The sequence below is a fragment of the Glycine soja genome, chromosome 10 (genome assembly GCF_004193775.1).
Source record: "Glycine soja cultivar W05 chromosome 10, ASM419377v2, whole genome shotgun sequence".
NCBI classification, from domain to species: Eukaryota; Viridiplantae; Streptophyta; class Magnoliopsida; order Fabales; family Fabaceae; genus Glycine; species Glycine soja.
In genome coordinates, this window is record NC_041011.1 from 20,101,120 (window position 1) to 20,112,753 (window position 11,634).

Below are 11,634 nucleotides of genomic sequence, written 5' to 3' on the forward strand. Positions count from 1 at the left end.
TCAATAGCTCTGATCACATCTATTCCCCACATAGAGAAGGGCCACGGCGCTGCCAATACATTCAAAGGCATGGGCAGAGCATTGACATTATCCACGAATGCCTAGCACTTGTGTGATTTTCTCACATGGATTCAACAGTCGTTTTCCATGGTGAGCAAGTAATACCCTGCCCTCAGAATCTTCCGGGCCATGGCATGTCCATTGGCATGCGTCCCAAAGGACCCCTCATGCTAATTTTCACAACGTCCTTTTGTCGTTGTCGGAAGCCTCCCATGGGTACTCCTCGTCCTTGACGTATCGCTTAATGTCAAAGTACCACAGTTTACCATCTTGCTCCTTTTCTATCAAGCAACAATGTGCAAGCTTGCCGCAACATCTAAACTCGATGTACGAAGAGTCTCCATGTGGGGTTAGTTGAAACATGGATGCTAGGGTAGCAAGCGCATTGACCATTTGATTCTCTTCTCTGGGAACATGGTGGAAGAAGATATCATCAAAGAACTCTGTCAGCTTCTTGATGTAGGCCTGATAGGGTAGAAATTTGTGATCCCTGGTCTCCCATTCTCCTTTCAATTGATGAATCACCAAGGCTGAATCTCCATATACCTTGAGCAATTTGACATTGAAGTCAATTACTGCTTGGATCCTAAGGGCGCATGCCTCGTATTCAACCATATTATTCGTGCAATTGAAGCCCAACCTTGCCATGAAGGGTATGCATTGATTGTCGGAAGTGACCAAAACTGCCCCAACTCCATGGCCCAGGATGTTGGACACGCCATCGAACCACACAATCCACTTATCCCTATCCTCATCCTCCACATTTTCCTCAAACAAGGCCATGATGTCCTCATCCAGGAATTCCGGGTGCATGGGTTGGTAGTCGTTGTGGAGCTGTTGAGCTAGATAGTCTGCCAACGCGCTTCCCTTTATAGCCTTTTGAGTGACATAAACAATGTCAAACTCAAATAGCAGAACCTGCCACCGAGCGATCCGTCTGGTGAGAGCAGGTTTCTCAAAAATGTACTTGACTGGGTCCATCTTGGATACTAACCAAGTGGTGTGGCTTAGCATGTTGTTAGTCGTCGTTTACAACTAACTTTTGAATAGAAAAGTTTTCCAAAATGTATATAAATCTCCCAATTTATGATTATTTTTGGTAGGATTGTAAATAAAATTTCTTTGTTTTGATCTCTGCTCAATAGAAGCCACTTTACATGAAATTAATGTTAAATTTTCTTTAATTTCTGGCAAAAATGAGCTATTTTGAAGAAGTGCCAAAGGAGTCATCACGCTAAGTGAGCTCAATGCGCTTAGCGTGCATCAACGGCTAAGCCCAGCACCAGCACGCTTTGATGCAATCCTACCCAGCAAGGGCATTGGATAAAAGACTCCAAGTAGATTGGGCCAGAAATGGAAGAGAAGGCCCTAAGGTTCTCATGAGCCTTAGGGCAGATTTCGGGCCCATGGGCTAAGTATAAGCCCACTTATCTTAGTACATATTAGAATAAGGTTTCATTATTTTTGGGCCTTGTATTTAGGGCTCCATAATGTAGGTATGGTACCCTACAAATGTAGGATTTTTCAGCCCTTGTATTTTAGGGCACCTAGACTAGTTTTTGTATTAGGGGTAGTTTTGTAATTTCTCATGCATTAAGTGAATATTTGATGTGTGTGTTGGTAAATAAATTTAATTGCATTGGGAGAAGCCCAATCCAATTAAATTTTAGAGGGGGAGGTGAGCATTTGCTTGCTACACCCTATTGCCACATCATATAGTCACACTTTGTGCATGTGCTTCATGCTTTACATGCCTCATGCCACCTAAGCATACTTAGTGGAGAATCTTGGACTTGATCTTGAATTAGTGGGCTGAACCATAGCTAAAATTCACTAATCATAATTAGTGAAATTTTGGCTCCAAAGTTTGGCTCCATAAATTCAATTTCAAATTCAAGTGAAATTTGAATAGAAATTCAAATTTCCCTCCAATTTTGTGTGACACTTAGGCTTTAAATAGAGGCCTTGTGTGTGCATTTTTTTCAACTTTGATCATTTGAATATTAAACTTCAGATTTCAGAGCTCTTTCAGAGCACAAAATTCCGTGCTCTTCTCTTCCTCTCCCTTCATTCATCCCCTTCTTCCTCCAAGCTCTTATCCATGGCCTCCTATGGTGGTGAGCTTCTTCTAGACTCATCTTCTCCTTGAAGTGGCGTCTCCTCTCTCTCTTCCTTCTCCATTCCGCTGCCATTCATCTTCCAAGAAGCAAAGGAATCCATTGATGAAGAAGATCCTAGGCCTACAAGCTCCAATGGAGCTTACATCACGCTTAGCGAGTAAAGGGGAATCTGGAAAGGCATCTACTAGGCAAGCACGTGCTTAGCGCGTTATCAGCTCGCTAAGCGAGTCGTCTATTGCTTTTTAGGCTTAGCGGGTGATTGGCGTTAAGCTTAAATTCACTTACTCGCGCTAAGCGTAATGTCGAGATCAGGAAGCCCTTTTTAAGCCTGATTTGCACATAATTGGAAAGAGCCAAGAGAACTGTTCACTACTTAGAGGCCTGAAGAGTGTGAATTTCAAATAGCGTAGAGCAGAGCAAGGGGCCAAGTTTTCATCTTTTAGGGAGATTAGTGAGTTTTTGAGTGATTGTGAGATTCCTAGAGGTGGAGGAGACATCCCCACTCCTTTGTAAGCAAGCAATTTCTCTTGATTCCTCTTCTTCACTGTAAAAGGAGTTTCCTTGTCATGAAAGGCTAAAACCCTCAGTTGGGGATTCTTACTGAGTAGTTGATGTAAACTCTTTTTCATATCTAATTAACGTTGTTTTTTGTGTTCACCGCTTCTATCTGTGTGTGCTGTTAGGGACTTTAGCATTGGGAAATGTATTGTTTCCTCAAAACTTGATAGAGCAGGGACTGAATAACTGCATTGCTAGGGATAATGTGCAGGGTTTTAGTTTTCTTTATTTATGCTATGAGTATAATGCTATTTAAATTAAGCTAAGTTCAACAAGAGAGATCTGCGAATGAAGTTTGATTTAAATTAGTCCAAACTCTAAAGGAATCGGTGTTTGGTATTTTTGTCCTCAACATAGAACACATGAACACCTTTAATTAGAAAAAACATCTTTAATTGCATCAACTTACTCAGTAGGAGGACCCAACGCCTTTAGATATATGTTTTCACACTTACTTGTTCTCGTTTATTGCTTTTACTTAGGATAGAACATACTTCTGCTTTAATTCACAATCATTAATTTCTGTTTGCAAATTCCTGCTTACTTAACAACAATTTGCTAAATGATCAAGTTCCCTGTGTTCGATACTTGGTTCATTCCGTTTTAATTATTTTACTTGGTGACCCGGTGCGCTGGTCGGTAAGACCACTCCCATATAAAAACAACTAATACCAATTTGGAAGAAGGAGTAAACAAGTATTCTGGTTGAACACATGTACTTCCTTAGACAATGGGTTGCCTACAACGAGGCACAACACATTCTTTCAAGCAAAGAGTAATTCATCTCACAAGCGGTGAACTTTTTGCTCAAGTAGTAGACAACTCGTTCCCTCTTTCTGAAATTGTCATGCTGCCCTAGCATACACCCCATCGACTCATCCAGCACTGTCATGTATAGGATAAGAGGCCTCCCAGACACCGGTGGCATGAGCACAGGAGGATTCATAAGGCATTGCTTGATCCTTCCAAATGCTACTTGACAGTCGTCATTCCACTGGATGGACTGATTCTTGCGCAAAAGCTTAAAGAGAGGCTCACAGGTGGCGGTGAGCTGCGATATGAGCCTTGCTATATAATTCAGGCATCCCAAGAAACCTCGGACCTGCTTTTCGGTACATGGTTCAGGCATTTCAAGGATGGCCTTCACCTTGTCGGGATCCATCTCTATCCCTTTCTGGCTTATGATGAAGCCGAGCAATTTTCCCGACTTGACCCCAAAGGTGCACTTGGCGGGATTCAATCTTAACTGGTACTTCCACAGTCTCTCGAACAACTTCTGCAAGTTGACGAGATGTTCATCCTCGGTTCTAGACTTGGTAATCATGTCATCCACGTAGACTTCAATCTCTTTGTGCATCATATCATGGAATAATGCAACCATAACCCGTTGATAGGTTGCTCCAGCATTTTTGAGCCCAAAGGACATCACCTTGGAGAAAAATGCTCCCCATAGGGTGACGAACATAGTCTTCTCCTTGTCCTCCAGCACCATCTTTATCTAATTGTAACCCGAGAACCCGTCCATGAAGGAAAACAAAGCAAAATTGGTTGTGTTATCTACAAGGACATCGATGTGCGGCAAAGGAAAGTTATCCTTTGGACTTGCTCGGTTTAGGTCCCAATAGTCCACACACATTCGTACCTTCCCATCTTTCTTAGGGACTGGCACAATGTTGGCTACCTATTCAGGGTATTGAGCCATGGCCAAAAAGCCAGCATCGAACTACTTTTTCACCTCTTCTTTGATCTTTAAGGACATCTCAGGTTTCATCCTTCTTGGTTTTTGTTTTATCGGGGAACAACTGGGATTCAACTGTAACCGATGTTGTACAATGTCGAGGTTCAAGCCAGGCATATCTTGGTATAACCAAGCGAAGATGTCTTGGTAGTTTCATAGCAAAACCACCAATTCATCTCGGATAGGTGTGGTCATGCCCGTGCCAACCTTTACCTCTTTCTTTTCCTCACCAACACCCAAGTTCATGATTTTCGTCTCTTGGTGTGGCTTTACTTCTCGGTCTTCCTGTGCGACCATCCTTTCTAACTCTGGGGGAAACCCTACATCCTCATCTTCTTCATCCTCAGCTTGATTTTCTATTCACTCAAAATTGACATCAGGATCCTCGGTATTAGTACCTTCACAGGACTCATCGTTGGATCTATACCGTTGAATCGCAACAAAAATAAACATGTAGACAAATGAAAATGGATGAAGGTGCAAGAAAAAATGAAAGAAAGATTGTATTTTATATATCTGATAGCAAAAGACAACACCCAAACAGGGAGAAAACCCTAAAGCCTAGGCCCAACTATAGGGTTAAGACTAACAAATTACATTATGTTCGCCACGGAAACTCCGGGTCACTCGACAATTTGCAAGTTTCCTAACTCGAACTCTGGAACGCATGGCTATACCCAATTCAAATGCTTTTGGGGGGCTTCATCGTGGATCATGGTGACTTGCCCTTCACACCTCCGGCTCGCGCTTACAAAGCTTTCATTGATGTGACAAAGAGGAGTCTCTTTCACTTGTGGCCCTTGCTGCTGGCCCATGCTTCCGCCCCTCCTTTCTAGGGTGCTTCTTCTCACATTGGCGTGTGTGGGCTTATACCCTAGCTCGAACCTTCCGTGATTATCCTTGAATTCCACCAAGCTGGCCATGCCATCGTCGTTCCGACCTAAGCCCATTTGGGGCTCGTACCCATGCCCTAGCATCACTCGGGCCACCATCAAGGGGGCGCTGGATGAACATGGTTGCACAGGGAGAGACTCGATAGAGGCCTTACTCACTACCTTGAATGATTGAAAAGCCATCTCCATGGATTCCTCTGTGGCCTCTACATAGGGCGTAGAGGAGGGACAACTTACTAGAATGTCTTCTTCCCCGAAACGATGATCAACTGCCCTTCCACCACAAACTTCAACCTTTGGTGGAGCGTCGAAGGAACCACCCCGACTGCGTGAATCCAAGGCCGGCCTAAAAGGCACCTATAGGCTGGGTTGATATCCATCACTTGGAAAGTGATCTAACAAAGGTGAGGTCCAACCTGAATTGGGAGGTCAATCTCCCCTATTACGTTCCGGTAGCTACCATCAAAAGCCTGTACTATCATGGAGCTCAACCATAGATACGACACATTGAAAGGGAGCTTGTCCAATGTACTCTTGGGCATGACATTAAGCGATGAGCCATTGTTGATGAGCACCTTAACCACGATGTGGTCCATACACTTGACGGACAGATGCAAGGCCCTATTATGTCCCCGCCCCTCAAAGGGTATCTCCTCATCAGTGAAGGTGCGGTAATTATTGGTAGTAATGTTGTTGACGATGCCCTCGAAGCCCTCCACAGAGATATCTTGGGCCACATGGGCTTCATTTAAAACCTTAACTAGCAATGCCCGATGAGGCTCAGAACTCATGAGCAGCTCCAACAGGGAGACCCTAGCTGGGGTCTTGTTGAGTTGTTCAATTACTTTGAATTCACTTTATTGAATGATCCGAAGGAACTCATTCGCTTCTTCAATGGATACCTTTTTTCCACTGAAGTCTCTTTCCTTCTCAGCGAATCTCCCGGCTGGGACATCCTCATCCAGAGTGGGGCTTACTTTGTCGGTCTCTTTCGCGCCTACCTTCGCTTTTCCCTTGGCGTCCTTAGATCGCACCAACAAGTCAGGTGTCGTGAAGACACGCCCACTACGTGTCACACTGCTTATGCGGGTGATGTTAGTAACTTTGGCAGAGCACAGGTCACCCTCGATGGCCCCGTCCTTCTTTTCATTTGGCTTTTGAGGGGTGTACCTCCATGGGACCGCCTTGTTGCTTTTGTAAGGGAATAGGACAGGCTTGCTACTCGGGATAGGTCAAGAGCCTCAGGGTTTTTGGGAGGCAGCATCTCTGGTGAAGTGTATCGTCAAAGGTTTAGGTTTGCTTGGGCTTTTGTCTGCCGATTGCATACACACATGTTGCTCTCCCTTGCTTGCGACACCAATCTCAAACCGGCCTTGGTCCATCATTCGCTGTAACAGCTCCTCCGTCGTTGAACAAGTTTCCATGTCATGTGATGCACCGGATGCATCAAACAAAAATCCCCTTTGTGCCCGTCAAGGGAAACCATGCCCTCCTCTTTAAGCGCCTCAAATATAAACCTCCTAGAGGTTACCACATCCTTTATTTGTTTTGGCCTCTACAGTCCACACTCCTCTATTGCATTTACTGCCGACCCTCCATGATTGGCAAGCGGATTTGTATTTACATTTGGGTCGTCTTCTTGGAATGTTAGCCACCCCACGTCGGTCAAGCTTTGGACTTTATGCTTGAGGGCCACACACTGTTTGATTGAATGCCTCGGGGTACCTCTTGATACGCGCAAGTTGCGTTGGGGTTGTACCACCAAGGGAAAGGAGATTGATAAATCCTTCCAGGGGTCACAACTGCCATTTGGTTGGCGATCAAAGATGGCAAAAAGTCCCCGTATGATATCGGAATAGGGGCAAACTCTGGAAGCTTCTTCACTGGAAGGTTCCTCCCTGGATTGGCACTCATGCTAGGGTTGGAACTGTCAGGGAAGAGCGAGGTTGCATGGGAGCCGAGCTTTGAGTTGGATCCCTTTGTGGCTGAGCAGCTGTCCTTTGCTAGATGGGCGCCGAGTAGGAGGGGTTTCCAGCATAGACCGAAAAGCATGGATGATGCTGGGCATACTGGTAAGTATCATGAGGGGTGTGCTGGGGTCTCAGCCAAGTAGGAGCCAAGGTCACAACGTGGGCATCCCCTTCTTTCTTCTTTGCCCCAGTCGCTTTGAATCTTCTATTGCTTGTATCGGCAAGGGACATAGTCAAACATTCCCCTTTTCAGGCCTACTTCAATCCTTTTGCCCGTGAATACTAGATTCATGAAGCTAGAGGGCATGTAGCCCACCAACTTTTCATAATAGAACACCAACAACATGTCCACTATCATTGTGATCATCTCTCTTTCTACCATGGGGGCGCCACTTGCACTGCCAAGTCCCTCCATCGTTGGGCATACTCCTTAAATGATTCCTGCTCCCGCTTGCTCATATTCTATAGCTGGGTTCTATCGGGAGCCATGTCAGTGTTATATTAGTACTGCCTAATGAAAGCAGTAATCAAATCTTTCCATGAGTGGATGCGAGAAGCTTCCAGATTGGTATACCAGATGACCACTGCTCTGGCCAAACTATATTGGAAGAAATGCATCAATAGCTTCTTGTCCCTAGAATACATCCCCATTTTCCGGCAATACATTTTCAAGTGATTTTTGGGGCAAGTAGTCCCCTTGTATCTATCAAAATATGGTACCTTGAATTTCGGAGGGATGACAACATCTGGTACCAAACACAAATCTTCAACTTGTCTCCCAATATCATGCCTTCAACCCTTGACTGGTCTCTCTTGGCTCTTCGAAGCTTAAGCTCGTTGTTGCTACCACACAAAGCCCCTCAGAACTTGTTTCGGCCATATTCTTCCTTTCGTACCCTCTTTGTTTCCCGTTCCAATGCTTTGGCGGTGGCCACATTGATGTCCCTCAGTTTGTTGCACTCTTTCCAGACCTTGATGGTCATTGTGTTGAACTTTTCCTTAACTGCTTGAACCCTTTCAAGTTCCACCTTTAGGGCTTGCACCTCCTTACTCTCCTCAGGAGTTTCAGCCTCTTCCTTGCCTAAAACCTTTAGCTTTGGTAGCCAATCCAACTCTTGCGTTCAAGCCTTCAGCCATTTATGATAGCCGCTGATGATCCCATTGTTGCTTCACCTAAGTTCTTTATCTTTCCTTTGCACTGCACCCCATGCCTTGCGGACTCCTTGAAGTATCTTCACATTGGGGTCACTAAAACCCCATGCGATGAAAGGCGTGATGCTTTCCTCCAACGGTGCTCCTCTCATGGGGTAGCCAAGTTGTCTTATGGCGATGACGGGATTATAATTGATACAACCCCTCGTTCACATCAAGGGAATGTTTGGGAATCCTTCATATGAGGACAAAACCCCACCTTTCCCTTCCTTCCATCGAGGGAACCAACTAATGGATGCCCCTACCACACTAGCCAAGAGTTGCTCCCAATTTGCTTTCCCTTTCTCAGTGCATATGCGGTGACCTTGCAAGGGACAAGCGGGCCTACTTCGTCGAAAAAGAGGTGTGAGACTAGCCACATATAGAAAGCAGGTGTACAACAGACAATTATCGTGCCGCTCTTTCTGTATCTTCAGTCGAACGTGTCATAGACATCGGCTAGAATAGCAACGATGGGACTTTCCTTGCTATGGTGATAAGCAAGGAAGGCATCAATAGCCGCTAGGTCCACTAGCCCATCCAAATTTGGAAAGAGGATGATTCCGAATATCAATAGTGCCAAGACGTCAATGAATGAAGCCCATTCACCTTGATCCCCCAATGCCTTCACCTTTTCCTCCAAATGCTTCCTTGGTATTCCGACTATCCCATTTCTATTTTGCTTTACTCGGTCCAACTCTTGTGCCGAGATTTTGACTACCTTGGCTATTCTTGCCATGGAGGGATAGAACCCAGAAAAGAGATATGACTTTGTTCCTCCTAGCGGACATCCCTAGATCTCTTCAAACTCTTCCACAATCGGCACTAGCTGAAAGTCCCCAAACGTGAAGCACCTTAGGGGCTGCTCATAATACTGAGTGAGGGAGGCAATGGCTTCTGCTGAGACTTCTATCATAGCTAGATCCCAAATCTTCCCATAGGTCTTGCGGAAGGCTTGACGTTGGAGCCAGTCCATCAATTGCCCCAATTCTTGCAAACTGGCAACCTCTAGGCTTTTAATTTTGACTTGATAGAACCTTTTCTTAGACAAAGGTGCTTGATTAGATCACATGTTTTTTTGCTAGAGTGAAAATTTCTGTTTGAGCAATACTTCGACACCCTATCATGGAGGAAATATACAATGAATGCATGAAGGAGTGCTTATGCTATGCATGACAAAAATGCATTTTACAGACACAAGAGCTCGGAAGATCATCTCTTCTTACTCACAAACATTCGGGCATCATGGTTCATTTGCAGTCATCACCATAGTGCCCTGTGTATGCATTTAAGAAGGGGACATGGACCTTCCGACTTCCCGTGACAAAATGACGAGAGAACTGCAATGCATGCATGATGACATAATACAGATATACATGCATGAGAGCACACGGTTGATAGCATAAAACAGAAACATTCTAGGCGAACAAGCATGGTAACGCCATCAAATAATAAGATGGCAGAGATGCACACAAACATGATGTCATACCCTAATTTTTTCCGGGGGCCATTGTTTGATGGCATGCAACCTTTGTTTTACCACTTCGAGGTACTTGGCACCCTTTGTTGCACAATACGTGAAGTTCCGAGACATGCCGGAAATCAAAAGGAAGCATTGTTACGCAATCCGTGAAATTCTGTAACATGCCGGAAATCAAAAGGGAGTATTGTTACACAATCCGTGAGTTTCCATAACATTCTGAAAGCTAAAAAAGGAGTAATTACATGACCCGTAAGGTTCCGTAACCTTATAGAAAGAAAACAAGTATCGTTACAAAATTCGTAAAGTTTCGTAACGTTACGGAAAAAGAATCACCAAAAAAACAAAGGGGGTGTATTTAGTAAAAATGGGGTGTAAATAGCAATTCGAACTTCCTCAACATTTTGGAAGTTGCATTGCTTAAGGAGGAAGCAACTGGGCGGCAAGCTCCTCCACATTTTTGAAAAATGGTTTTCGGGGCTTCCGTCGCTTCCGTAATGCTTCCATAAAATTTCTGAAAATCTTGGGTAAGCATATTCCACTTAACATTGGTGAAAGGGAAGAGAAAAAAGATGAAAGTTAAGTCATATATGCTTCCGTAAGGCTTTCGTAACTTTTCTGTAAATTACGAAAGAAGGTGGGGTGAACTTATCAAGATAGGGGTGTAAATAGCAATTCGAGTATAGGCCCATCTGGAACATTTTGGAAGTTGGGTTGCTTAAGGAGGAAGTAACTGGGCGGCAAGCTCCTCCACGTTTTTGAAAAATGGTTTCCGGGGCTTCCGTAAAATTTTCGAAAACCTTGGGTAAGCATATTACACTTAACATTGGTGAAAGGGAAGAGAAAAAAAGATGAAAATCAAATCCGAAACACTTCCGTAAGGCTTCCGTAATTGTTCCGTAAAATACGAAAAGGGGGGTGAACTTAGTAATTCAGGTGCGCTTAGAAATCTTCTTTATTAAGTCTCTGGGCGGCAAGCACCTCCCTTTTTTCCTATAAATAGGGGAGGCGGGAGCTGTTTCAAAATGTTCAAGACCCCTTGGCTATGCATTTCGGCTATTTTGGGCAAAAAACACGTTTTCGTGAAGAAAATTTGAGTCGAGGTGTTTCCGTAACGCCTCCGTAAGCGATTCTGTGGAAATTCTTCATCGTTCTTCGTTCTTTCTTCGTTCTTCAACGGGTAAGTTTTCGAATCCAAGACTTTCAATTCATTTCTTGTTTTGTGTACTTTAAGTTTAATTTCGTTTACTTTCAGTTTTCTTTTCTTCTGTTTTTGACGTGCTTTAGTCATTTACTTAAGTCATTCTCTCGTCTAATCAAAAAATAAAATAAATTTCCACCGATCATTTGATGTGTAATATCCGTTAATTTATGTTAAAATGAAATCCGACAGTTCGGTCATACCGTAACCACGTTGGAAACCAAAAAGAGGTAAAATAATAATATAATAATCAAAAAAATATATTTTAGTAAAATAAACCCAAAAAATCAATCGAACGTTTCTCTTTGGGATTTCTCTTTCTTAATTGAATTGACTAATAACTAAAGTGAAACTAAGGCTAAAATCAACTCGCAAAGTCAAGCTCGTCCACAAAAACTCACTAAAAAGGATTTTAAGGTTCGA

The 11,634-nt window shown here is 43.8% G+C and overlaps 2 protein-coding genes across 2 annotated transcripts; both read right to left on the minus strand.

The window, feature by feature from the left end:
- Nucleotides 1-237: 237 nt before the first annotated feature.
- Nucleotides 238-1,041, minus strand: LOC114371509. The gene has a single exon (XM_028328926.1). It carries the CDS (start codon nucleotides 1,039-1,041, stop codon nucleotides 238-240), a length of 804 nt encoding a protein of 267 aa, XP_028184727.1.
- A 3,195-nt stretch (nucleotides 1,042-4,236) lies between these two features.
- Nucleotides 4,237-6,160, minus strand: LOC114371510. The gene is made up of 3 exons (XM_028328927.1): nucleotides 5,816-6,160; nucleotides 5,154-5,726; nucleotides 4,237-4,419 (listed from the first exon to the last, which is right to left on the minus strand). The coding sequence occupies exons 1-3, from the start codon at nucleotides 6,158-6,160 to the stop codon at nucleotides 4,237-4,239; spliced, it is 1,101 nt and encodes a 366-aa protein (XP_028184728.1).
- Nucleotides 6,161-11,634: the final 5,474 nt, after the last annotated feature.